Source organism: Anoplopoma fimbria, chromosome 4 (assembly GCF_027596085.1).
Source record: "Anoplopoma fimbria isolate UVic2021 breed Golden Eagle Sablefish chromosome 4, Afim_UVic_2022, whole genome shotgun sequence".
Taxonomy (NCBI): Eukaryota; Metazoa; Chordata; class Actinopteri; order Perciformes; family Anoplopomatidae; genus Anoplopoma; species Anoplopoma fimbria.
This window is the reverse complement of record NC_072452.1, coordinates 16,809,443-16,836,503: the sequence shown is the minus strand read 5'-3', so window position 1 is coordinate 16,836,503 and position 27,061 is coordinate 16,809,443. Positions and strand designations below refer to the sequence as shown.

Below are 27,061 nucleotides of genomic sequence, written 5' to 3'. Positions count from 1 at the left end.
CAAGACTTTATTTGTATTAACAGTTTGTATCTTCTCAGTACACTTAAGATATATTTACAGTACAAATTTTACTCGTGGACAGGGCGTTGTTAGGTCTGTAACTCTTCGAAAAAAATATTCATATTCACTTAGTCGCCCTGGTTGGATAGACTTGATTGTCGAGGCCGAGGTAAGGAAAAGCTTTCTTAGTTAAGTGTAATACAATAAAATACTAAATATCATTCTAAGGCACCGTTCTATCCTATTGTTATAGACAAAGTTGTGGATTTAAAGCAGTCAGCTCTGTACTCGAGCCCTCGAAGATACAGCAGGACTTGGAAGAGATACAGTATCTGTTCGAGCAGCAGCTACAACAGCCCCCCAGCAAATGCTACACATGAGTGGAAAGATGAGTAAGAAGAGTTTGGGGGGAATTTGGATGCAGGCAAGTTTGGGATTACTAATAAGACTAAAACATTTGGGAGGGAACAGATTACTTTTTCTTTTCTTCCAGAATATCACACAACTCTCCTACGATTCAGTACACTAAAACTACTCCTCAGTAACCATCCTTAAACATAGGGAGTAATTTGTAACAGTGCAAAGAGTATCATGTTTTCTAAATGAATAATGGATGAAAGCCAAGAGGAGGGCAGCTCTGAGAGACACGGTAAATAATGAAGGACGGTTTATGGAGTCTGTTACATTCTTTGAGAGAATTAATCAAAGCTAAGATGTAAAGCTTCTAGTCTTTATGTACAAAGAGATTTGAGTTAGACAGCAGAGAACAAGGCAGAAATAAAAGGTCCCCAAACCTCGTGCTTGGACTGTTCAAGCATAAGGTATTCAAGATTTCAATTCAGTTTTTGAAAAAATGAGACAGAAAACCAGTCTGACCTGTGACATATTTTGTTTGGTGCATGTTCCCTGCTCGTACTACAAAGAATAGTTAAAACCCAATTTGATATGCCGACCATAAGTATCCCCACAAACCCTTAGACAACATAGAAACCATGTTTTGATGACAGTTAAAACATCACTAAGAGGCACAGCCTTTACTTTGTTCATGGGTCAGACATTTTGCTGAGGGCTGTGACAACTGGCCATCAAACTGTCACCTTGTTTAGTCACTGTGAGGCAATATTCAGAATCAGAGCTAAGGTAAATGAGGTTGAAAGCGCTCAAACATACATACAAATACACACACCAGATTTTTCAGAAATAGTGGCCCATTTTTTTTTTGCAGAGCTCATGTGGAAGAGGGCTTTATGTAAATGTTTCCAGGCTGCTCCAAACGTAACCCGACAACCCCGTCACAGGGCACGAGTCGAACCGAAACCTAACACAGTATAGCATGGTCACATACACAGAGACTTCAATTATCCACATCCTGCCACCACTCCATCCTAAACATGGCTTCATTTGCCTAATACTGATTATATACACAATACAAGAAACACTTAAATATATGTAGAAATGTATTTTCATATATAAACAAAACAGCCAAATTTTATATTATATAAAATAATTGAAATGCATTTAGTCAGATGTAGCAGCTAGTGAGTTGAGAATTTTTAAAGACGGCTAGTTAATGGGAAATAAATGTAACTGATGAAGGAACCGCACAGACAGAAGGATGGATGGAAAAGTGTGAATTGATGTGTTGGTTAAGCTTAAATTAAAACCAGATAATTGGAAACCTGATTTTTAGCTTTAGGCTAATATTCATGTTCTGTTCAGTAACAAACAGAAACCGCCTTAAGAAGTTAAAAAGCAGCTGTGAATGAAACTAACGGACTTCCGCTGTTAAGATAGTATGTTGCTGTTATGTTTATTCAAACAGTTGTGTGGTTCGGATGCAGTCAGTGGAGACTAAAACTCGATGAACTAAGACTCTAATGCAAATTACAATGATGTTGTTAGTAAACATAAATTCTATATACATATGTAAAAATTAACAAAACTTAAACAAGCCCTACATGAACAAACTGAAGAAGCTTCACTGAACATGTGAATTCACTACAGTGTTTTGAATGAATCTCAACACTATTCAGCTTTAAATGTAACAGTTGGAGTTGTGTTCCTGATGCCCTCTAGAGGCCGAAGAAGCAAACACATGGGGAGAGAAGATGGGCGACAGAAAAATGGGGCTGAAGAGTTCTGATGGGAGGTATGAATACAGAATCCACTCCCAAGCGTAAGCACATGACAGATGAGTGCTGAACTGTGTTAGCATGAGCTTCAGCACAAGCAATTTAGCATATTCACACTTTAAATTAGAAGTTTGAGAACAAAATGGTAAGGCCATATTGCTGGATGCTGCGAAAAGCAGCCGGTCAAGTAATTTTCGATGAATCACATGCAAAACTTGGGATGCTGATATCCTTACCAAACCCCAGACAGAACAGAATGTAATAACGTTCCTTCCTTTAACTCACGATATTCAAATCACAAAGCCAAATGTGCATGTGTCCTGGAATATTCTCACACAAGAGAAAACAAAAAGACTAAACATATGATAACAATTATTACGATAACAAAGAAGCCAAAATTAATAAATTACATCAAATGCACCCCTGACAAAGACAAAACTCTTAAAAAACATCATCAAATTTGGACACCAAATAGAAAACAAAAATTTAACACAAGAGGAAGAGGAAAGAGACCTGACGCAAGCAAGTTGACGAAATATATGGAATTTCCCTGAAGCATAACTTTTTTTTTAATATATATATATATAATTTAAATATATATGTTTCCTCACAATGGGGGTGCAAATGTAGCACTTTGGGTGGTCTTTCCACTTCACCTTGTGCTCCTCCTTCTGGGGGAGGAGGAGGAGAAAGAGGAGGAAGCTGTTTGGGACTGGTAGAGGACATTTTTTTAAAGGAGCTCAGCTGGACAGGAACTTTACGAGTGCAACAGTAAGAGGCTTCTCAGCAACGGCTGCAGCATCAAATCTCTACAGAAACACAGAAGAAATGAGTTAGGGTCTTTAATAAGATGTCAAATCATGTCAAAACGTTCCAAATAGGTGAATAAGTGTAAGTGTCTCCTCACCTGAAAGGGCTTCTATGGGTTGATTAGAGGAATGCAGGGTGTTGACGGGGGTTCCCTTGTCCTCGAAGGCTACCCTGGTCCCATCTGAGCTCCCGTCACAGTTGATCAAGACCTGGTTACAGTCCTCTGCCTTGATGAGGGGCAGAGTCTTAGAGTGGACGTTGAGGTCAATGAGTTCCTCGAAGCTCCACTGGTTGGATTTACCGTTGAGACCGGAGACCAACCCCACCTTGGCGGAGTCCTGCTCATTCAGGAACTCCGAGCCCTCGACAAGGCGGCTCTTAGGGGCTGGACTGGAGAGGGGGAGGAAGGGGAGAGGTAAATGGTTAGGTGAGTGATTTGGAAGGTGAAAGACAGATTTCTCCCGAAAAGAAAAAGCTAACAATGTGTTAGTCCTTCTTAGCAATATTTCATACTGAAGAAGAACATCTTTAAATAAAAAGCACATTAAAAATACATAGTTTCACTTTTTACTTTCCTGAAACAGTAAGGCGCTGCTTTATTTAACAAATTATAAAACAAACAAATGTGACAAAATTGGTGCTTCTCTGGAGTTAACATGTGGCTGCTGGCATGTGGGAAACCATTACATTTCTGTCACAATTATTTAGTAGTGCTGACTCATTATCTTGCATTCTATGGCCATACATCATTATCTTCTGTAGTCATTCCTCATTATCGTTTCTCTCTAGTCATACCTTACTGCATGAGTCCCAGCTGTGCTAATGCCATTGTTATTCTCCTTGTCGTCTGTCTCTGGTTTTCCGTTCACGCTGCCCAGAGGCTCCTCTCTTTGTGCCACCGGCTCGCCAGAGGGCAGACCGCACTCGTCTCTGTCATCCTCCATGGCGAGGTCATCTGGCTGGCCTACGATGTCAATGGAGGAAACAGAATTGTATGAGACAAGTCATAAGTCTCGTTGAGTATTACGTAAATTCACACAAGCAACCCATGTTTGTGTATGTTAAGTATATTCAAACAAACACAAATAGGGGAGGACACACCTTCACTCTCAGTGACAAAGTACCAACTCATAAATGCAGTGATGAATACATCTTTCTAAACCTGCCCTCAGTGTGAAAATTAGGGGATGGGAACACTTACTCTGAGTATCACAGTCCTCTCCCTCCTCTCCCTCTTCTCCATCTTCATCTTCTCCATCTTCTCCATCCTCCTGTTTATCGTCATCTCCTCCTTCACCCTACGCAGGAGACACAAACAAGGTTTAGTTTTAACGTACAGTCAATGTCGATGATGAGGCTGAATGAATGTGAGCTCACCTTCAAGTCACTTTGGTCCCCTTTTCTTGTTCTTTTCATTATTTCTTCAATTCTCTGAAAAGGAAAAAAAAAAAAACATCTTTTTAAAATAATGTTTAATTGAGACCAACACAATGAGAAAAAATCTGTTCATGTGTTCATTGATTAAATCATTTAAAAGGAGAAGCCAACCTGGATAAATGTAGTAAAATGTAAACAAAAGTAGTGTAGGCACTTAATGCCTAGGAGTTTATATATCAATATACCAGATTATTGAAGACCCAAATAAAGAGAAGATTCATCGGTCTATCTATACCTTCTTCCTCTCCATTCGTTCTTGCTGGTTCTGCTGCATGATGCGGTCTCTCTCCACACGGACTCTCTCTGCCTCCTCCAAGGCCTTGGCTTCGGCCTCCTCCCGTTCCTTCTGGAGCTCGGCCTGTTTCACTGCCTCCTCCTCTGCCATTTTCACCCGCTCCTCCTCTGCTAGGCGAGCATCTTCCTCGTCTTTAATTTTCTTCTCCTCTGCAAGCTTCTTCTCCTCCTCCACGCGTATCAGTCGAGCCTCCTCTGCTAAACGCATCTCTTCCTCCTTTCTCAGCCTGGGAGAGTAAAGAAACAGCATTGAATGGCTTGAAGGCATGCAAAATGGTAAAATATCATGTTTTTAAGAGATAATCAATAATCTTACTTCTCCTCTTCCTCCCTCTGCACCCTGAGCTGCTCCTCCTTCTCTTTCTGCTCTCGCATCAGTCTGCGGTTCTCTGCCAGGATCTTGGCTGCCTCAGCGGCCGAGTTGGTGCCTGTCGAGGCTTTAGGGTGGGACAGGTGGAAAGACAAATATTGAAAATCCGTTTAGCACTTTATGTCTCACCAATTTCTGAATGTAGTGCCAACCCGAGACCACAACATCTGGCCCTCCAAAGGGCTGAGCTATGTAACTTTCACATGATCGTCTCTGTGCTCTCTGAGGGGATATAGTCACATTTCAGAAATGATCCCTTCAATATCTCTGAGTGTCAATGAGCAGGACTTCAACACATTGAGATTTCCATCAGATTTTTGTATCACAGTCAGGCGTTCATTTGGTTGATGAATCAAAAACAGACAGACATTCTCCTCTGGTTATTTCAGCCATACAAAGTGTCCCAGTTGATTTGATAATATTAAATGGCATATATATTATGCATTTACCTTTTCATACACTCCTAAACATACATTTGTACACCTAAACTGTGCCACCTACAATTTTATTTTTACATCTTTCTAATGCAAAGTGCTGTGCCCAGTTGCATATAGTAATAAATCATTATTAAGCTATTTCATCTTGCAGATAATGCTTCCCTCCAGGAGGTGGCAGCAGCAACAACCCGAGGTCTGTAACAAGATGTGACTCCAGATGGAACCTAATATGGCTCCTGCTCCACTGAGATTTATTGCAAACTGAGCTGGTGCCACGTCAGATTGCAGCAGACAAACACATACACAGACACACACACTATTCTGTTTATGGTCTGTGTATTAGAGGCTCCATTTTAATCTGCTCAAGTCAAGTCAAGGTGCCGCTGTGAGCATCTGATAAGATAGAGAGAGAGAGAGCGAGAGGTCAAACGGGAATAAGGACTGATCTTTTTTTTTTTGGTCCCCATGAAAGGGGCTTAGTTAGCTAAACTCACAAAAGAAGATGTCGAAAATAGAATTAGAGCAATATTCTTATGTAGTTCTGCAGCTTTAACAGTTTGGTTTACCAAATAAGCTTTTTTAGTTTCCTCCTTTTATTACTTTTTGCATTCCCTTAGTTCAGTATGTATAATGTAAGTGTAAATGGAACACGTGTGGCAATGAATACAAGGAGAATAACCAGCAAGAAGTTGTGTAGGAATAATCAATGATCAATACTTTAAAAATTAAGGAGCACCAAATTATTCAAAGCTGATTCTCTGGATCAAGATGTGCTTCAGTGATATGTCAACAAGGACATTACTTTGAGCTCTTCTGGGAGTGTAAGTAGGTTTGGATCTGCATCATTAATATTTATATAGTCAAGATGAAAATGATATCTCACTGGGTCACTTCTTTTCCTGAAACGGACACCATGTCTCTGTGCACCAGTGCAAACATCCTGGTTGCCAGAAGAACGATCAGCCTTGGCAAATATTGGTACTGACTAATTAAATTCTGTTAGCTGACCATGGTTGGAAAGCCCGCCTTTATATGAACCGGTTTTACATGTTTTGTACCATTATGAAAGACCTTCTATAGTGTTCGATATAACAATACAGTAAAACATTTATATTGTGGACTGTATTCTTATCACTGGGAATTGCTCACCATCTTTGTCTTTGGTCTTGTTGGAATCAGTCGACTGTGGAGACACAGCTTGGATAGGTAACAGATCCTTGGACTTGGAGTCCCTCTTTCTTAAGGTGGGGGGCCCTGTCGGAGTGAGAGCTGGTTTCTGGATAGGCGGCGGTTTGGCCGATGTGGGCTGGGGGGATGGGGGCCGTTGTTTCATTGCACCCGGTGAGGGTGGGCGTGTCCTGGGACTTTGCCTGTAAGAGAAAAGTGTGAGTTGAGTCCATTTGTGTTTTTAAATTAAAGCAAAATTGAAAGGCTGCATACAAACTCTCAAAACACTTGAATTAAAATATCACTAAATCACTAAAGCTGTGTTGGAGAAGCCTTGTAGTCTTACTTGGGTACTGTTGGGGAGGGCGTCCTCTTCGGGGCCGGGTTGGGGGCTGGGGATGGTGAACGGTTGCGTCCCAGGGTGGTAGATGGAGAGGCGGGACGTTGACCTCCAGGTGATGTTAACTGCTTGTCCTTCTGTAGGCCCATAGAGAAGGGACAGAAGTGAGGAGGTCATTCATGATCATGCTAACAACTCCTTACAAACACCCTTAGCTATAATCATTGTTGATTTAAATATCATTGCGTCATGAACAGTTGTAATTAAAGTTGTATTGACATTGAAAAAGGGTCAGTCCACCACCCTAATGAGTACTCGCTACAACTTGTGAAGCAAGAGTTACCCGTTATCCCTCATCATCAGAGCCTTTATGTGGACATCAATTGTAAGCACTTAAACCAAACTGTATCATTGACTTAAATGTATCATTAACTTTCTTTTAGAGGCCCAAAAGAGGTGAAAGTATCCAGAATTATGGAAGAAAAATGTTAGAAAAAGTAAACAATTTACACCAACATCATAACAAAGTAACTGTAATTCAAATGAAAATTGATAATTAAACTCCTTTTTAAGTATTTTAGTTTCACTGGCCCATCAAACAATGTTACAATGCTGCTGTGAATGAGCCATGTATCAGGTTATATTCATCTATTTTTAATGCTAATCATGTGCTATGTTTGGCGGCGTAAACATGATGACGGTACAGCAAGGTTAACCATGTCACACTCAGACAGACACAAACATACAGTACCACCCTACTTATATCATTTGTGAAGCAAAGGAAGGAAGCGTGAAGAAAACCTACATAGTGTGTTTTTGCACCATTTAAGTTGTTATCTTTAAAACTTTTTGATCGAAGAAATACCCCCTCTGAAGGCAGGCGGATTAACTCGTCTGACTTTAAAACAAAATTTAACCAAAGTGTCTCGCAACGCCTGAGTGATAAACTGTGAATTATCTCCACACCAATCTGTGCATGTGTAGGAGAGAAGACAATGACACGGTGAGGAAAGTCAAAGGCTTTTTACAATAGGCCCCAGGGTCAGGGTGGGGTCTGCTTTGCATGGTCTGATCTGTCCGTGATCAGGCCACTGTTGATCCCTTTGTCTCACGCTACGACAATGAGAGCCTTGACTGTCACAGAGGAGGACAGGCACGTTATGAGAGAGATGGAAAGAGAGAGAGAAGGAGCCAGGCACTACGGGCCACCAAGAGAGAACATCTGAGATATCAGTTATGAGTGTTGCCATGTTGCGCAACGTATCAACACATTCATATTATGAGGTCAGAGAGCAGCTGGAGGAACAACATTTCCCTATGGTTAGCATCCTGCAGAAGTACTTTGACAGGCAAATAAGCAGATATGTGCATATAAATCTGTCTGTCTGAGTCTTTGGTGCCGTCTGCTTATTACTCTGAGCAATGTCATTTCAATGCAGAGAAGACTGCATGTGTTCTCACTGCTTAAGACGTCTGTGTGCTGTCAAATGGTGTCGCTTCTTCTATTGCTACTAAATCATGTGCCCAGTATTTAAATTATTTTACAGTCCATCGATATTCAAATTTAATGACTTTGCCTTGGAAATAAAACCATACTACTGCTAAAATTAAAAGGCAACATGGTTTTACAAACGCAGCACTATAATATACATTGTACTGTATAATATATTTTTTAATTCTGTTCCCTAACAGTTTATAAAAAAAATTGATAATACACAGTATCTAGCTTATATGTACAACGAGAATGTCATACTACCTTGAAGCAGAGTTGTCATTGCTCGACCAATGTCAATTAAATATATATACCTCTCTGTAGTTTGAAAATGGACAAGATTAAATAATCCCTCAGTAAATGCAAACAGACTGACTAACACAGGGCTGTAAAATATTCAAATGATCCTACTGACTCCATAGGTGTATCGTAAATTAATTAATAAAATCCTCAAATTGAGATATCATTGTCATCATTTAGATATCATAGGTTAAATCTTGAGAGTGATGTCATGTTACAATAGGGGTTTCCATACAACACCTATAATTGGGATTCCAAAGTGACTGGACCCCCCAAATGAAACGTTTTCAATTTTTTTCTTTAAATACCGTACAAGTAAACGGACCTCATGCAGGAAACAATATCAGTCTGTCAGCTAGCACATGCATTTCTGTTTTACATGACTGATACTAAGTATACACTCACATAGCCATATAAGACATACTTATTCAATGAGGATTCAAAAACACAGCTTAAGGAGAAGAGCACCGGAAGGATGTTCAGGAAATCACTTACTGCGCTGAAAGCTTTCACATTAGGTCATTAACAGCTTTACACATGTATTTTTGTGAATGTCAGGTTCTGGCCAGTGGTGTTAGTAATAATAAGTCGAAAGGTGTTCTCACCATTGAGGGGTCGAGGGCTCCGTCGGCCGACACAGAGGTGGTCATTCCGCTCTTCTGTCGGTCAATGCTGCGGCTGCGCACAGGCCCCCGTGGTGGATGCAGGGGACTGGCAGAGGCTGAGCGAGGACACAGGTGACACTCTGGTAAAGGACACAGTCATCGCAGGGCCAGGGGGGCATTAACCAATGGGAGGCGGGATAAGCGGCCGAATTGGGCAGCAAAGCAGCAAAGAAAAGAAGAATAAAGACAGTGGAGGCAAAAGAGAGAGAATGAAGGAGACAGGGAGAGAGGAAGGGAGGGCAGATGATGGTTGAAAGAAATGAAGTAGAGTGTGTTTTGTGAGGGGACAAGAGCACAAAAGAACAGCGATTTGTTAGAAATAGCACAGTAGGCAGGCAACAGCTTGATTTCTGAAGCTTTGATTGAGCTGCAGATTACAGAAGACATGAGGAGCAGGGAGCGACAATCTCACAAAAAACCCAGACACTCCACAGGTGCAAAAGCCTCTGAACACAACATGAACACACCCCAACACCAAGAACCACAGCACAGCACGCACTACACAAAACCTACCACCAACACAGTACGACAAACACTGCAAACACATATCACACAGATTTATTAGTACACTAAACGCACAAAAAATGTTGATTGTGTTGTGTTCAGCATCATTTACTAAAAAATGTGAATTTGCAATCTTTCCGTTCTTCCTGACATCATAATGTAACTCTCCAGACTCTGGATTAGACATTGAATGCAACATTTGCTGTAGTTTCACGACAAAACTGCCTCTGGCATTAACATTACCTTACAATTTAAATCTCAATTGTCCAAAATGTCGATGCTGAGCTGCTGTGTAGTGAAGCCTGTATGTAGTAAGGATAGTAAAGACTGTAGTCCACTGGCTATGATCTTGCTGTGTCAGATTGAGGGATTAGCCATGATAATCCTGAGACCTGAAGAACTCTCCCTTCCACAGCCTGCTCACAAATGCTTTTTGTTATTAATTCTGACCACAGACCAGCTATGTTGACTACGAAATGTATCCTGCCATGAGCAACCACTGCTGCTGCTGCTGCTAATGCAGATGTGTCATGTTTCTACTGGGGCTATACTTAGCAGAAGATCTATAGCTGCTAATGGGTTTGTAATGGCCAGTCAATAAACACCACAGCCTAAAACCAACACGGGGAATACAGTAGCAGCTTTGGAATGACTCAGCGCTTTACAGTACAGTTCTTTCAACCTTGCTGAGTCTAGGACTATATATACCCTTAATCTCCGCCTTAAATACTGTAGAACACATCCATCGTAACATAACACTGAAACAGTTCACTTAAAATGTAAAGCATGCAGGTCAACCAGTGAGACTTAACACCTCACCTGGACAGCTTCTGAGGCAATTATACTACAAAATGTCAGAACAAACTCTAATGCCAGAATGGGGACATCCCGGAGTTTGAATAGCGCAACTTCAAGGCCATATATTCCATGGAAAAGCCAGTAATTACTCTTTCATCAACATGTATTGGAGTCCCCAGCACTCTGGTCTCACTACCAGAACACATGCAACAGCACTTCAGTCTCATTCTGACGCAACGCGAACCACCAGGTAAGCAGCTTAGAGCAAATCTCCCAGCATGGTCCCTGAGGCTCCTCGAAATGCTCCCAGCCAAGTCTGCCCTGCTCTGCTCAGCTCAGCTCAGCACACAACAGCCAATTGTGTCAGAATGCATGTGAGCTGGACCCGTGTGTGTATGTGTGTCAATATTTACTGAGTAACTATGCTCTCTCACATGAGTGTACTTTACTGCAAATAATTCCTGTACATGCATAACATAAACAGCTGATCGTTACAATAGCGGCTTTTAAATACATGGAGCTGATCAGCAGCTTCGGTAATTCCACCACCAACACCGCCAAGAGGCCACTATGAACTCTGAGAGGACTGTTTCAAAAGCATGAGGGTCTGCCGAAGGGCACTGGGATATGAGCTCAGATCTAGTGAATGATACTGGGAGCGCTGGGTTGAATTTCTACTGATATAATGAGGGCAAGTAGGGAGGACCAAGGTCTATGTCTAGCCATCCTTCCTATCTGTCAGGGTCTCCGAGGTTACCTGGAGCATTTGTTCCTTCAGCTGACAGGGCGGCGGCGCTCTTGCTCCTAGCTAGTGAGGCCTGGGTGGGGGTGAGCAGGCGACTAAGGACCTCTCCATCCACAGTGCCGGCCGGTGGCCTGCGAGCTACACGGCCGAAAATCACCCGAAAAACAGAGGAGAACAAAGAGGCCAAGAAGGAGAGAGTGGATGAGAATGGGGGATGAAGGCAAAACAGAAGGGGAGTAGGAGGGGTCACCATGTGATTTAACCAACAAAAGAGAATCAACATAAACAACCAAAGGTTATGTCTCAGTAATCTTACATGGGCTCCTTATCAATTGTCTTTAAACTGTTAACTTTCAGTGATATTCAATAAAATGAGGACAGTCAGTAAGAGACAGTAAGGTAAAGGATGCCATGGAAAAGTGCTGAGACAGACCAAATACTGATTGTCTGGTAACTGAATATCAGTTAAAACGTTAGTCAAGGTAGACAATAAGGTCAAATCAATGGTCCCTTGAGGTAGAGGGAGGTGTGCTGATGGGAAAAACAATCAATTAGTGAACTTCAAAGACGGCAGAGAAGAACTATTGGGTAGGAAGATGAGAAGTGAAACAAACCTAAAAGTGATAGGGAAAGTGACTGTGACCTGGCAATAGATATTTAGCTTCTGCTGTGAAAACTTTTCTATGGTTAATATAAAGAAGGTGGCAAATTTGATTAAAATTAGGCGGCTGACTGCAATGGTCATCATATCATGATAGCACTATTGTTAACATTGATTTCACAGCAGAAACAAATATCTCTTGCTTCCATGAAATGAGAGAATTAACAAATCCCCATTTAGTCCTTTGTTGCTACCTATCCTACAAAGTAGAAATAATACCAGAAGAGTTAAAGTGTTGTCGGGTTCCTTTTGCCACATCTCCGTAAATGCTAGCTCTTTAAAAAGAGAGTACAGAGTCACACACTTCCCGTTGGAGCTCTTACTGAGAAGACATCTGTTGCAGACAGACTTGTTTGTTAGCTGCTGAGTGCTCACCCTTGGGGCATGGCAGCACGGCTCGCTGCTCTGCACCCAGGTATTAAGAATCTGGGGTGTTAGTTTGAGTTACGGTTATAGTTGTGTGGGAGATTTTTGGTGAAATAAATGTATTAAGTGTTATTTTTGCAAGTTGGAAGTATTAAGTCAGTTTGAATGATGGTAGCTGTGTTGTATTATTGTCTAGGCTAACCACACAGAACAAAGACGTATACAGAACATTTTTACAGCTGATCTTCCGTACGAATGCTGACATTGCTATGGGTCAAACAAAAGCATTGGTGGTTAATGGCAATACACAGACTAAAGGGAGTCATTTCTGTGCTCTGGGGGTGCTATGGTGGGATGGCACTGCCACACACCACACTGAAAGCACGCGCCTTGTGACTTAAATCAAGCTATGAAGTCATCTTGGAGGGAGAAAACAATCAACACTGTGGCAACAAAACAATACACTTTGTTAGTGCAGACAAGGCACACAACAAAACCACTCCTGGGTTGTCACTTGAAAAGAAAACAATAAAAATGGTTAAAACAAGACAAGTTGTAAGTGAAAAACATGGCACATTGCAGGATCTGGTAGGTTAAGACAGCAGAAAGGTTAAGGCACACATGGAACGAGCAGAATGTTCCTGGTAAATCACAGATAGTTAGAGGGGCTTAGCAGCTGCCTAGGGGTAATGCAGAGTGAGCAAGACTTAATTAGAAGGGAACATAGACGGAAGGAAGGAACACACGGAGAGAAGAGTTGGCCAGTTTATAGACCCATGTAAGCTGATGACACAAAAATGAGCCAAGGGTTATCCCCAGAACCTCTTAGTAGCCAACTGTAGATAAGGTTTAAAAACCGAGCAAATTCAGAATGAGCAAGCAGTTAACGTCATAGCAACATGCTTGTTATCAAAAAAGAAAATGGAGGCCTGAGTGATGCAGATAGAGGCATGACAAAACTGATTGGTGATTGTTCATGCTAGCCACCTTGATCTTCCGTTGTCGCCTTATCAGGCTTGGCAGGGGTCTGTGCTCTGCCCTCACTTACTCGTGAGAGGGAGGAGCTTCTCTTCTTGACGGAGCAGCCTACGGACATGAAAGTGGAGTTATAGCCAAGGCAGGCGCTGGAGAGGAGTCAACAAGGAATCCCCAAAGACAGTCTACAAGTCATGTGCACTTCATTTGGCCTTATGCGAGTCACCAGGCTAGACCAGACAGCAGCTGATGTGAAGTTTAATAGACTAAGTACACAGAGGGGAGTTGTAACTGCCCAATCTGATAAAAAACAGGTTACCTATTTGTGGTATTAACTGCCCTGAGTGTTTAAACCATTAGCATGTACAAAGCAAAGACAGATTGCTATGTGGTTGTCATAGAGCTTAACTTATGATGGAAGTTGTTGACATTCTTTTCCATTAACTGTGGTGGTTTGCTATATTGCGCACATTAGCCCATCTTTATTATGAAAGCATAGCGTGGGATGGAGAGGGGATCTTTTGCACCTGTCTTTTCCACCTGAAGCTTTTTGCCGTCTTCCTTACTGGCCTGAGCAGCATTGCCATTGTTAGGCAACCGATTACAAGACGAACTCCTCGGCTTAACACCTGAGAGACAATGATGAAACACCCAATGTTGAATTTACACATCGCTCTTAGTGAATGGTTCAAAGTCTCTCAGACTTTTTAAGAATATATTCATAGGCCTGGGAAAGGAAAGGTATGAATATTAAACAAGTTGAGAGGAAGAGAGCAATCAACAATATCAGAAGGAAGAAATGGCACTGGCAACCCATAGAAGCTGTGAAGAAATAGGAATCAACTGATTGTGTTGATTAGTTTTTCATAAAAAAATCAAATATACTTCTTGTGTATCAAAATATGCTGTGTGGTGCTTGGGACCTCTTATGATTCTGAAAATGTGATCCAATGCTTCATAGAGGTGCATAGTAAATGGATGAGAGGCAGTGCTACTTTATAATATGCTTTTTACCAGTCTGTCAGCGCTCCAGTGAGTCTGTGTTTAAAGCCCTGGATATGGAGAGCACAGGGGTCAGAGTTCACTCCAGGCTTAAGAGTTAAAAGAGAAAGTTTGTTCCATATATTCCAGTTTGTCACCTAGAAGATCTCAATACGTTAATCATCAGAGTAATACATTTACATGGCTGATAATAGACTGTTTGGAACATACTACGTTGGTTAAGAAACAGCACATAATGCAAGAGGGGTAGGAGGAATGGAGGAAGGGAGGTAGGGAGGGGGAGAAGGACCATATAAGGAAGTGGGGAATGGGGAAGGAGGGAGGGAGGAGACTTACGTTTGTCAGGAGATTTGATAAGGGTGGCAGAGGAGGAGGATAGGCGTTTGCTGATGCCAGCCTCGGACGGCTGTTTCAGGTTCATGGTGGATGTGGAGCGCTTGTCCACTAAGAGGGAGGAGGAGAGACAGACAAGGGAGGCGGGGTTTACACTGGAGGTTGGACAATGGAGGAGGGGAACTGGGTGCACACAAGGGAGTACAAGGTTCTGCAAGATCCTAAGACCCCTAATATGCAAAGGGTGATATGCTGCTTCATAAATATACCTTAAATAAAATTCTTAAAAACAAAACATACTGATGTACTTTTCCCGTTAACCCATTGATCTAATGTGGTACTAAAGCAGTGCACATTTAGTGATATGAACACATGATATATAGTATGAATTTGCTGTTAAATATCATGTTCAAAATGACAATGTTCATTTTTTTAAGGCACGGTGGTTAGTAAACAACAGATGCTTCTTTTGGACCGCTCCAAAGAGGAGAGAATCACCAATATAACATGATCCATGGCAGAGAATCCAACGGTGATATTAGTCCTGTTTTTTTGTGTGCCATTCAATTGGCCTCCCATGCAAAGTCGCCCATGTGACCCGGAAGTGCTCAACAGTGTGAGTGAGTGACCAATCTAAAGCTACACTTCCAGCTATTCACCCAGTACAAGGCACATTAGGAACAAAGGCCCCATACAACAAAACTGTTAGTGAAAAACTTCCAGTTAGTCCGCAGGTGGGGCAGGAGGTGTTGGGAAGCATAAAAAGGTAACCAAGCTATCTAGAGTGCCAGTGCCAGTCCATGCTGTGTTGCTACGTTTGTGAGCAAATTATCAACAAACAAAACCTTGTCGACTCCTTGGTGGCTTTTCTGGCGAGGCAGGGGAGACAACTATAGTTACTGGAGATGAAGAGCTTGCATCAGAGTCTCCTGTGGGAAAAGACAGTTCCCAGAGGGGAGCGTGAAATACAAGATGCTGAGAAACATCCTTCATACAAGGAGAGAGAGAAGAGGCAAGCCTGGCTGCAAGCCTTCGCCTGACACCCAGTCTCTAAAGCAATAAGTATGCTGGTTGGGTGTTCAGAATTGTTGCACCAAAGATTCATGACAATCAGTTGGTACCTTTACAATATATAAACAAACTAATTTAAATGAGCCATGCATTTCTAAATTATGAAAGTTACGCAGATTTCTGCAGAACATTGAGGTTTATTGATTGAGTGTCGAATAGTGGGAGTGATTGTACAAAGGGGTCAAGTGATAACATGCATTTAGTGATGTGAGAGTGAGAGCTTGACAGACTAGTTACAATTGTGATTTACATTATATCCTCAGATCTCAGTAAATGAATTGGATGTTATGAGTTGATGTTACTGCATGGCTAATTAGGGTTTGAATAATTCCTGACAGCTAACAATATCTGACAGTACTGTTAGAAATATCTGATTAGATTTCTGACTTTAAATTAGATTGTTGAGAAAAAGCTTTTTAAAAAGGGCTCTACTTTCTAAGTCAAAAAAAGGGGGACTTTTCATTTCGTGGGTTTTCAGATTTGAAACTATTAACTCAGACGATCTTTAAAAAATGATATGCAATGCATAAAGCTTCACTGATAACAAGGTTGAGCGCTTATGGCTGACCTTGAAAAATACTATGAGATTCAACACAAATAAGTAAATATGGCAGCTGAAGTGAATAGCTCCCAAGCCTAGAGCAGCTTGATATTGTGGAGAAACACAGTAAAAAGACACAACCACCTTTTTGAACAACAAAAACAGATAATACTATGAAAGGGCCTCTACCTGTCCGCCCATCTGAGTCTGTGGACAGTCCTCCCCAGGACCATCTTTTGTGCCTCTGCTCCACTCGCTGACTACGCTCTAATGTCCGCCGCATCATTGACTCGTAGTGCTCCTGCAGCATTACAGGGGGCAGACGTAGAGAAAAATGCAAGTCATTTAAAGCAGAGCAACAACGGTCGCCAACCAAGAGGCAGTGAGACCTGACAATATCACAAAAGCACTACAATGTATGCATAAGACTGCTGTTATCCCCTTAACAATCTCCTTAATTAAAATGATCTTCCTCTCCTTTTGAATCTTCTGCAGCATAAACCTGTGTTTATAAGTAAAGTCTATTCGTTAAGTCACACAAGTCAAATCAACCAAGCAACAACAAGCACTGCTCTCAAGACTGAATCTATGCTGCAGTTACCTTTTCCTCTTCCTGTTTCTGCTTCCTCTTCTCCTCCACAGCCAATCGTTTCTGCTCCTCCTTTCTTCGCTGTTCATCAACCTTTTTCTGACGCTCCTCCATCTGACGCTCTACTTGCACCTTGGCCTTGCGCTCCCGCTCCATGATCTGAGAGTCTTTTAAAACTGACCGCATGTACAGTGTGTGCATGCATGTGTGCAGGAAAAAAAAGTAACTTATTAGCACGTTGTCTTGAGCTCAGGCTAAGATAAGTTCACACAGAAACTGGGATCCCCCCCCTTACCCTGTTGTTTCTCTGCCTCCTCTCTCCTCTCTTTCGCCACTCGCAGTCGGTCGTCTATTCTAATTGCAGCACCGTCAATGACTGCAACACATGCATGTGTATATGTGGTTAAAAGGTATAACATATGCAGCAATGCGTATGCTGAGAACAAAAGGGGGGATTACAATGCAGCATTGTGTTACAAGAGCTTTGCATTAGGCCGGCAGATGTGTGCATGTGACTGTCATTAATGAGCTTTGTCAACTGTTACAGTAATGAGATGATGACTAAGGTTGACCTGCAGTAAGCTATACTGACAGGGTGGTGGAAGTGGATTGTGTTGCATCTCATGGTTCAGATTACGGAAGACAATACAGCAGTGATGGGGCAGTGTCAGTGTGAACCAATCTGTTTCTGTGTCAAGGTGTGGTGTCATTTACCTGGCCTACTCCCCTGAGGTTTAGCTTGTGCGTTGGTTGTAGGTCCTGGGCTGTTCCCTGACAGGCTGCGCCGCTCCTCGGCTTGTGCCTGTGCAGCTGCAGCTGTATGTAGGAAAACACAGACACCCACAGTTTACACACACACACACACACACACACACGCATACACAGGGATCTAGAGTCACTTCATGTCATGACTGACAAAGCAGGTATATCAACTAATATCTAGGAAACAGAATAGCTCTGGGTAGTCCAAATCAATAAAGTTTAAATGTATGAATGCTTTTTTTTCTCTGTGCTTTGTTTTCCATAGGAATGCTAGTTCAAGAGCGATCCAACCGATTTGAGGCTACAGAACAATCCAGCTATTCAGCCATTTGACATAACACCCCCCCTCATGGTCAACCCTGTAGCCAACCATACACGGATTTCTGTGACAAGCTCAGAGGGATGGGCTGCTGTGAGAGACATGTCTATAATCAAACCCTTGTGAGTTTCCTGGTAACGACATGCCCACGAGTGGACACCATTCTGCAAAACTACTCCATAAAATCAATATAGGAACAATTTCTAGTCATCTTGTGCTTGTACCAAACTGATTAGTTTTCCAATTTGGGGTTGTGATTTTAAACCAGCACAGAGAGAAAATGTCAGTGTGCTGCATGCATAGCTTACATTTTTTTGCCAAACCCATATGAAGCACTTTCAGATAAAGGCAGGGTTTACCAAACTTTTAAGGTAGCAAATAAATCAACTCGCCCACCACGACTACAACAGGGTTGAAAGCACATTTTTAAGTTAAAACGACACTATTAGTGGGAAAATCATGGGTAGGAGATACAGGGGCAGAAAGGAAGGAAACCGTGAGGACATGATCAAGCTTTATGTGCCCTGGTATCAGCCTTTTCTCTGGTCTCTTTCCTTCTGTGTCGATGTGTATTCAGCATTACAAAAGTGCTGACAGAGGCAGAACGATGGTCAGTCATGGGATATTCACATTACTGATGAACGCTTTTAACTCTGTTCCGTGTTCCCCACTGTCTCCATCGCTAACTCGTCTAATTCCTACTGTTGCCATAATCATTTCAATAAATGATTGCAATGTGCAAATAATCAAGCGTCTGGCAAAACGCTGACATCATCATTATATCTTCACTTATGTAATCTTGTCCCTTTAAAACGATCAAACTGTTTTAGCACATTTATGGTACTACAAATCACATGTACATTACATCAGTCATTACAAAAGTTGGGTTTGGACCCACAAGTGGGTCGTAGAAGATTTTTTTAAAGGTCGCCATTAAACTCTTTCTTACTTAACATTTATTAAGTATTCAACATGTTTAATATATGTTCTCAATAACACGTGCATTAAACAAAGTTTTGTTTCATCAAATGTTCATCTCTTCAAAATGGCAGATAATATAATTTGATGTGGAAACGGCGGTAAAAATAGTACAGGACATTCATTTGTTCCTCTCATGATTTATAGATAAGGCCTATTATAAAAGTTATGGAAACACTGCTTTACATCACAACCACCAAATGTTTTGTGGTCATAAAATGAAAATGCATGGACTGTTAAGAAAGTTTGAACATCTGAGTCTTGAGAGTGAGTAGCTGAAAGTCCATCTATTCACACATGCTTTTATCATACTGTATTTTATCTAAATCAATGCCTAGAATGTGGACTACAATTATCAATAAAAAAAAGGAATGTTTTGGGAAAGTGTATTCAATTTTTAGTAAATGCACTAGAACAGGCAAACACACCAGCACCATTTAGTCAATAGGATAAAGAACATCGCACATTAGGTCATCGACAACATCTTAATTTGGTAAATAAATATTACTATTATTAAACATTAGTTTTGCTTGTCGACAGGAAAACCAGCACTGACGTAGGGGATGTAGTGTCACAGAAAAGGAAATCCATTACTGACCAAATATACTGAATAATATATATATATATATATATATATATATATATATATATATATATATATATATATATATATATGTGTGTGTGTGTGTGTGTCCAGTGTGGGTCATGATGCGTCACGCACAGTCATGATCATATGCGTGTTGTCTCCCTGTAATATTGTCCCCTCACCTCACATCAAACACTGCAACAGCGAATCACAAAAGGCTTTTCTTGATAAACCAGCCATAGAAGTGCAGCCTTATAGACGTTTGATTTGAAAGAAGCAGCTACAGGGAATTGAAATAGTTACGTGAAGGCGCTCATTTTAAAGCCATAAAAGTAAGCAACACCTTTTACCGTGCTGTCTCAGCGTATGGAAAACATTCATGCTGCGCCCACCACAGGCACTGATCGTGGTACAGCATGGCGTGCAAGTCCTATCAGTAGGGAAATTGACGCTACACTCAACTACCATACTCTCTGGAAACAAGAGAGGACAAAGGGCCGTTCCTACATGAAGTGACACCGACAAATGGAGATAACATTTGTTCACTATTGGATATGCTTTGTTTGCACCCTTGAACCAAAAGGAAGATGTATTAGTGCAAACATGAAGAACTGAGACAACGTGGCAGGGTATCTGGACCAGCTTAAGACTGATTACATAACTCACACACAGGGCTAGGCGACATGGCCAAAATCTTAATATGGGTAATTTTATATCTCAATAAAAATACATATTTATCCCGATAAAGCAGGTTCTCTGGTAATTCCATAAATAAAAGGTCTACATGAAATAACCACATGTTAAAGCCTATTTTTGTATACTTCTGATTGAATTACATACTTGACAAAGGGGACTATGCAGTATTTTCTTATCTAATGGAAAACTTAACGGTACTGTGAACATAATGGTTTCAAGCGAAATTATAGAGAAAACATTAAAAGATATTTCCAGATATACACTGACATGCATGCAAAAAAAAAATCTAGTCATATGATAGTAATCAGATTTAGACCACACCTTGATTTAACTCTACTGAGGTCTTTCCATAAGCAGAATTCTTACCAATTCACATTTTCTGCAAATTTTAAGTATTAGTGTAGCTTGTTATTATCAATCTAAACAATGTAGCCTTCTTGTGTACCATGACATCTCAATTTCTGATTTTATCAGGATACGATTCCAATTGTAAGACCTACTCTTATAGAAAACAATTATCCTCAAGTAGCTGTAACAACCCAGATGTCAGAGGTACCAGGAGCTGGACAAAGCAAAGGCAGCTGACAGGGTGGCAGTCAGACACTGAGTATTTGTATTCTGCAGCAGCATTGATGCTCTCGAGTCAAGCAGTAGCTTATGAGGGTCAAAGTCTGCTGCTAATGCCCAGTGGCAGTGGAACGGTCACCTCACTTTTGCTCTAAGTCTGCCTTTTTAAAAACCCCACTGGTGACTTGGCTAAACGATGGGTAAATAAAGAAAAAATGTCTGTGACTTAACAGCAATTTTAACATATTTTACAATACAAAAGAGTAACTAATTACTCCAGTCAGTCACCATTGCTGTGCCATTGGATTATATATGTGTTATGAATCATACAATACCACAAAGAATACACTGACCTCAAAGGAAACACTTAAATTTGCATGCTATGGTGATTGTAAACAGTTTTTCGTACTGTATGTACAGACAGCGTATGTAAGCTTATGGATTTCTGGGCCACTGATGAAACTGCTGTTACCTTCCGACAACACAACCATTCTCCTTTCCTCTAGAGAATAAACAGGAAAACAGACTGGCCGCTGTGGGTTAAAGGAGCCGATCTATACTCGGAGGGAAAAGCCATCTGAATCTAGGGCATGAATGAATTACAAACACAAAGAAAATAAAATATGTTAAAATCTCTAATATAAATATGTTAAAAGATCCAGAGCTATTAAATCTGGATGGTTCAATTGTGCATATTATGTAATTAAAATGTCTTGGTTTGAATCCAGCTAAGCGTCATCTCTTTTCCCCGACCTTCCCTGTTTTACTCAACCTTCATACAAAAGGAAAAATAATAATTAAATAAATAATGCCAAGCAGCCTGTGTAACAGGGTAACTGTTGCTAAGTGATGCACACAGCAGCTCAGGATGGATGACGAGCTCAATCATGCTTAGGCCTGTATCAAGGTAGACACGGAGTCTGAAATTAGATGATTCATAGCTAAATAGAGGGAACACATCGTAAAGCTTTGATGCTAATGTCTGAATTTAGCTTGTAAAACAAGCAACAATTACTTAGTTGGGCCTGTACAGCATACAGCATATCAACAGTAACACCTGAAGGGGCAGCACAAACCGCATCAACTTGCCCAAAATAAAATAATACACAATGTAGTTGAGAGCCAAAATACTAAGTTTCAATAGTATAACGTCTTAGTACATGACATGACATGACAGAATTGAGACTTCATTCTGCATTCTCTGGTATTTAAAGGGAAGTAAAAGCAGACAGGAAGGCAAAGTGGCTGAGTAGGTAACAGCAGCCAAGCTAAAAGCAGGCAGACTCTTTCTGTAGAAGCAAGATTACTTATGCATAACATCCCTGGCTGTAACATCCAGTTTGATAGGCCTTTCTGTTACATTGATGCTCTGAAGATTTTACTACAATTCGGGTTGTCACAACAACAGTAGATGTTCCTTCTCACCGAACTTACTGATAGTCATAGTCATATACAGCCCTTTGGAATAAAATGAACAATGAAATCTCCAGTGACACAGACATTTATGTTAAAAGAGATGTGGTAAGAGTCTGTTTCCCCCAACAGACCTCAAGAGAGCCAGGTGTGCTCGTAGAAATGAAAAGAGCCAATCAGTGGAGAAGAGTTTCCTCTCATCAATCCATCACTATGGAGATTTGCACAAATTAACATAAATCAGTGCTTCACACGTTGACAGACTCAGCTCAAAGTTAATATAGGTTAGAGGGACAAAACCACTAGTAATTAACCTGGCCTCTTATTACACAACGGGTTGATCAATGGCCTTATCAGAGCTAGATAATCATTTGCTCAGGTATTTATAGCTTGTTTGAGGTTGTTAAAAATCCACGCTGCAATGGGCGTAGCGCGCCATTTCCACTCAAAAATCATGGTGTCATTAAAGAAGTTATCAGGTTATTTAATGTGATGTATTTCAGTCGTTGATCTGTAATCCAGCTGGTAATGTTGTGACATATGAAGCTCTAGTGTAACCTCAGTCGGGAAGACAATTATTTTGAATGCTGAGGCCTGTAGACATTCATCTGCTATTCATGTCTCTCATGCATGCTCTCTTATAATTTCCTTGCTGTCAATCATGATATCATCAGTTCTCAACAGCTGGTCTCTTCTATCCAATGGCAGAGTGACACACCTAAATTGATCTTGCTGCTGTCTCTTTTTAAATATGATTGTCTCTAAGCCTCAAGTACATTCATGTGGCTGTTACATGCCCCCCCTCCATCTCATCTGTTTATAATAAAAGGAATATCCTTTGTTCATCCTTACTTGTTTCTTCTGTTTGAAATACAGTTCGTATATTTAGTAGAGCTATTGTGATACAGATTACAGCATCATCGAGTAGTTTCAGGAAGTAGGGAGGACTCAAAAGAGTGCAGCACATACACAAATATGGATTCAGTCCAAACTTCAGGCTGCTGATTACTATGGCAGCAGTAAAGATCACCAGGAGGGCCGGTGATGACTCTGCTCTGGGGGCTAAAAAAACCCCACTTAACAGGAAACAGGCCAACCTGCATTACATCATAACACTTCTAGTTGACTGCTCACAAAGAACAAATGCTAGTTCTCTAAATGACAAGCATCTTTAGACATACATTTTGCAGGATCTGTTGCAGAGACAATGCAAAGGTATAGTGGGGAAGCAAGAGTGGGTTAGGACTCTTTTTTTTGTCCCTCGTTCCAACTGCAGCCTCTAGTGAGCCCAGCTGCTTTGTACAATTAAGTAGCTTGTAGCACAGGAAGTGACTGCGCTGCTTAATGCAAGGGTGGACAACGATAAGCCACAGAGCACTAAAAGTACTCGCAACACAACAGGTTAATTCACCTAAACATCTTAAACAAGCAATGACTTTCTTTTTTTTTTTAATATTGTCCAAAATCAGTGAAACTGCATTGTGTTTCTTAAACTAAAACATTAACCCTCTTGGCTTTTTATGTAACAAAGAGCTTCCCATTGCTGGCTCAAGATTTCTGGTCCCCAGATAACACTGCTGATGCACACTCTCTCACACTCACACTCACACACACACACACACACACACACACACACACACACACACACACACACACACACACACACACACACACCAGATCTTCTTTGGGATTACTCAGGACCTCTTCATGCAAAGTTAAGCCTTGGCTATTTGCAGTACTGGCAGGATAATGATGATACATCCCAGTTTCCTAGGGAGTCTCTTCTTCTAGGTGCACCATATTCTCTTGTGGAGATGGGCATTAAAATGATCCAATCATATCCAAATGCAAAACTAAAGTACTTGCAGAACAGTTTTTAAAGTATTAAGTTAGTTGTATTAAGCTTTCTCTGTTGAGAAAAAAGTATATTGTCAGCTCTCTTTATGAAAATGGCAGACAGTATCCAAACATGTAAATACTACAAAGTTATCGATAATGTACAAGTACTCTGGAATTACTGGTTACACGACAAATAGCAGAAATGACTTAGACTTTAATCGTCTATTACACCTGTAATTATTTAACAAATTACTACTTGCTAAACCTCTAATTCACACAACTTATTGTTTTGCTGCCTCACAGTAAATGTATGTTCCAGTGTTATGAAGTTGTTTACAGTCTGCTAACATCGAAAAGAGCAATACACTTTCAATAATTGGAAAAAATGTGACTGTTTGCATGAGAGTTCCTCCTCAAACCCCAGATCTCTAAGCAGAGTTGTCAGGGGACTTGTGTCTTCTCTAATGTGAAATGAAAGGGGGGAAAAAAGAACATTGCAGAAAGAAACTAGAAATAATTATGATATATACACAAACCAACTGATGCCTTGACCAAACTATTCTGAGGATGGTCTGACCTTAGTTATAGCCTATTCAAATGAACATGTTTTGCTATTCAAATCTTTTCCTGTGTGTATACATGTATACTGTAACACAACCTGTCAGTCAATTCAAAAGGTGGAAAATTAGACAGGGGTTGGGAAATTTGTGCAAGAAGAGCAAAGCCAAGTGGATCCAAGAAACTGCCGTTCACGCCGAGTTTGAGGCTGGTCCATTTCCTCCTCTGGTTAAATACGACCAGTTCAGAAATACTTCTCATGCTTTTAATTCTGCAGCAGCGTTTGCTGAGCCAGGATCAGGATAACCTTGCAGTGTGACTTGCAGTAGTGTGATCTCTCTTCATAATAGCAGGGTACATTTTATCCTTGCTCACATTCTTGTGGAAACGATCATGCACATGAACCAGATTCCTAACATTATTTTATCATTGTCAGTCCCCTTGCTTTGACTGGAGGCCTAGCTAACTGACATCCTTTTATTCATCACAGTGCCAGGATTCCTCCACTTTCAAAATCACTCTCGATGTCGTGGATATTTTCATAAAACCACAGAATTGGGTGGAGGTAAATTCCAGATTGAAAAGACTGAATGGAAAAGTTAAGGGAAACAGGAAGAACACGGACTATATTCGTGGGGTCCAGTTATTGCCAGGAGTAAAACAGGCCTACACCCACACTGGGTATGCAGAAAACTCCCCTCTTACCCTGAAACACTAAAAGAAACGGCCGGCCAAACTACAGCCCGAGTCATAACAAACTGTGCATTCATGCCCACAGATGCAGACACAGTAAACATCAATGTCTACGTCTGGAAGGGGCCAGCTGAGGCATGGATGGGAAGCATTGATAGAGACTTTGCTGCTGCAGTTGGCGCGCATATATATATATATATATATATATATATATATATATATATATATATATATATATATATATATATATATAGTACCAGTCAAAAGTTTGGACACACCTTCTCATTCAACTACTTTGAAGAATCTAAAATATAAAACATATTCTGGTTTGTTGAGCATTTGTTTGTTTACCACATAATTCCATATGTGTTCCTTCATAGTTTGGATGTCTTCAATATTAATCTACAATGTAGAAAAAAACAAAAATACAAATAAAGAAAACCATTGAATGAGAAGGCGTGTCCAAACTTTTGACTGGTACTGTATATATATATATATATATCTATATCTATATATATATATATATATATATATATATAGATATATATATATATAGTGCCATTTACAAATAAATAGCAACGCGCCTTTTGCTTAAGAGAGACTTTTGTGACATCAAGATGTAACAGAAAGAGCCACTCTGCAGCCTCGTTCTCTTATCACAGTGTCTGACAGTGTCTGACAGTGTCTGACTCTCCAGCTTTATCTCAAATCCAGGTCAGACATTGTTATAGTTTCCCTCCCTGGAGAGCGGAGGGGGGCTGTGCCATATGTCAACAAATAAGCATAACTGTCCCATGGACGTGGAGGAGAAGAGCCCACTTCTGTGTGAGATAAGAGGCGTTCAGGGGCAGGAAGCCACCAAACTGCTGCTGGTTCTCCTTCTTCTCCTGGTGGTTCCTGTGGAGCAGCTCCTCCCGGGCTCTTCCTGGTCGGGGTAGCAGATGATCACTTTTGACAATAATCCCCTGATGACTGATAAGCAGCGTGATCTACAAGCTGCAGGTACAGTTAGCCTCGCTTAGCATGCGCGCACACAACACCGCTTAGAAACGTGATCACGAGTCGGTGAAGTTCAGCTACACGTGCGTGGCGCCTCGTTAAAGTCGTGACAGTCGTGACGTGACGTTTGGATGCGGGAAGAAGTTGTTTTTTTCCCCGCATCCATTGTCAGCAGACACCCGCACCGCGAGCTAACGCTGCTAGCCGGAGCAGCTCACCGCGGGGCAGCGTGCTCAGAGACCCGGTGATCGGCGGCAGCAGCCCGCAAACACTACGAAGTGATCACGACACCGTCAGACACCGTCAGGCACCGCCGGGCTAAGACACACGCGCGACTGACACGGGGTTTCTTACCCATTTGGGCTCGTAAGCCTTTGAGAGTCGTGGAGCCCTCCGCCATTTCTGTGAAGTTTTCCTTCTGTGTTTTTTTCTAAACCAGGGGCGCGTAACACATCTCAGCCGGTAGGACGCCGACACCGCGGGGACGTGGACGTCACAGATAGGGCGAGAGGCGAAGAGGTCTCACTCTGACCCTTTTTCCGGAAACCAACAGAAAGTGAATAGAACCAACATAGTCTTCACAGATAGGGTGAGAGGCATCACAGATAGGGTGAGAGACAAA

The 27,061-nt window shown here is 41.2% G+C and overlaps 1 protein-coding gene across 6 annotated transcripts; it reads right to left on the bottom strand.

Moving 5' to 3' along the window:
• map7d3 (MAP7 domain containing 3) lies at positions 1-26,930 on the bottom strand. Of its 6 annotated transcripts, XM_054597745.1 has the most exons (20): positions 26,794-26,930; positions 17,744-17,845; positions 17,325-17,405; positions 17,042-17,205; positions 16,630-16,741; positions 15,674-15,757; positions 14,832-14,939; positions 14,021-14,122; positions 13,506-13,604; positions 11,504-11,629; positions 9,385-9,500; positions 6,994-7,124; positions 6,630-6,850; positions 4,990-5,110; positions 4,615-4,900; positions 4,320-4,373; positions 4,144-4,240; positions 3,738-3,906; positions 3,040-3,332; positions 1-2,941 (listed from the first exon to the last, which is right to left on the bottom strand). In XM_054597745.1, exons 1-20 carry the CDS (start codon positions 26,837-26,839, stop codon positions 2,934-2,936), a joined length of 2,520 nt encoding a protein of 839 aa, XP_054453720.1. In that variant the 5' UTR covers positions 26,840-26,930; the 3' UTR covers positions 1-2,933. The 6 variants fall into 6 exon arrangements, with proteins under 6 accessions (XP_054453720.1, XP_054453722.1, XP_054453721.1 ...); XM_054597747.1 differs by lacking the exon at positions 11,504-11,629; XM_054597746.1 differs by lacking the exon at positions 15,674-15,757.
• Between the last annotated feature and the right edge of the window lie 131 nt (positions 26,931-27,061).

Excerpts from the sequence above, each read along its gene's own strand:
- map7d3 (XM_054597745.1), bottom strand. The coding sequence starts at position 26,839 with ATGGCGGAGGGCTCCACGACTCTCAAAGGCTTACGAGCCCAAATGG. Across the intron at positions 17,206-17,324 it reads GGAGGCAGAGAAACAACAGG|TTTTAAAAGACTCTCAGATC; the intron begins GTAAGGGGGGGG and ends ACATGCGGTCAG. Across the intron at positions 9,501-11,503 it reads TGAAGGAACAAATGCTCCAG|CCTCTGCCAGTCCCCTGCAT; the intron begins GTAACCTCGGAG and ends GTCCTCGCTCAG.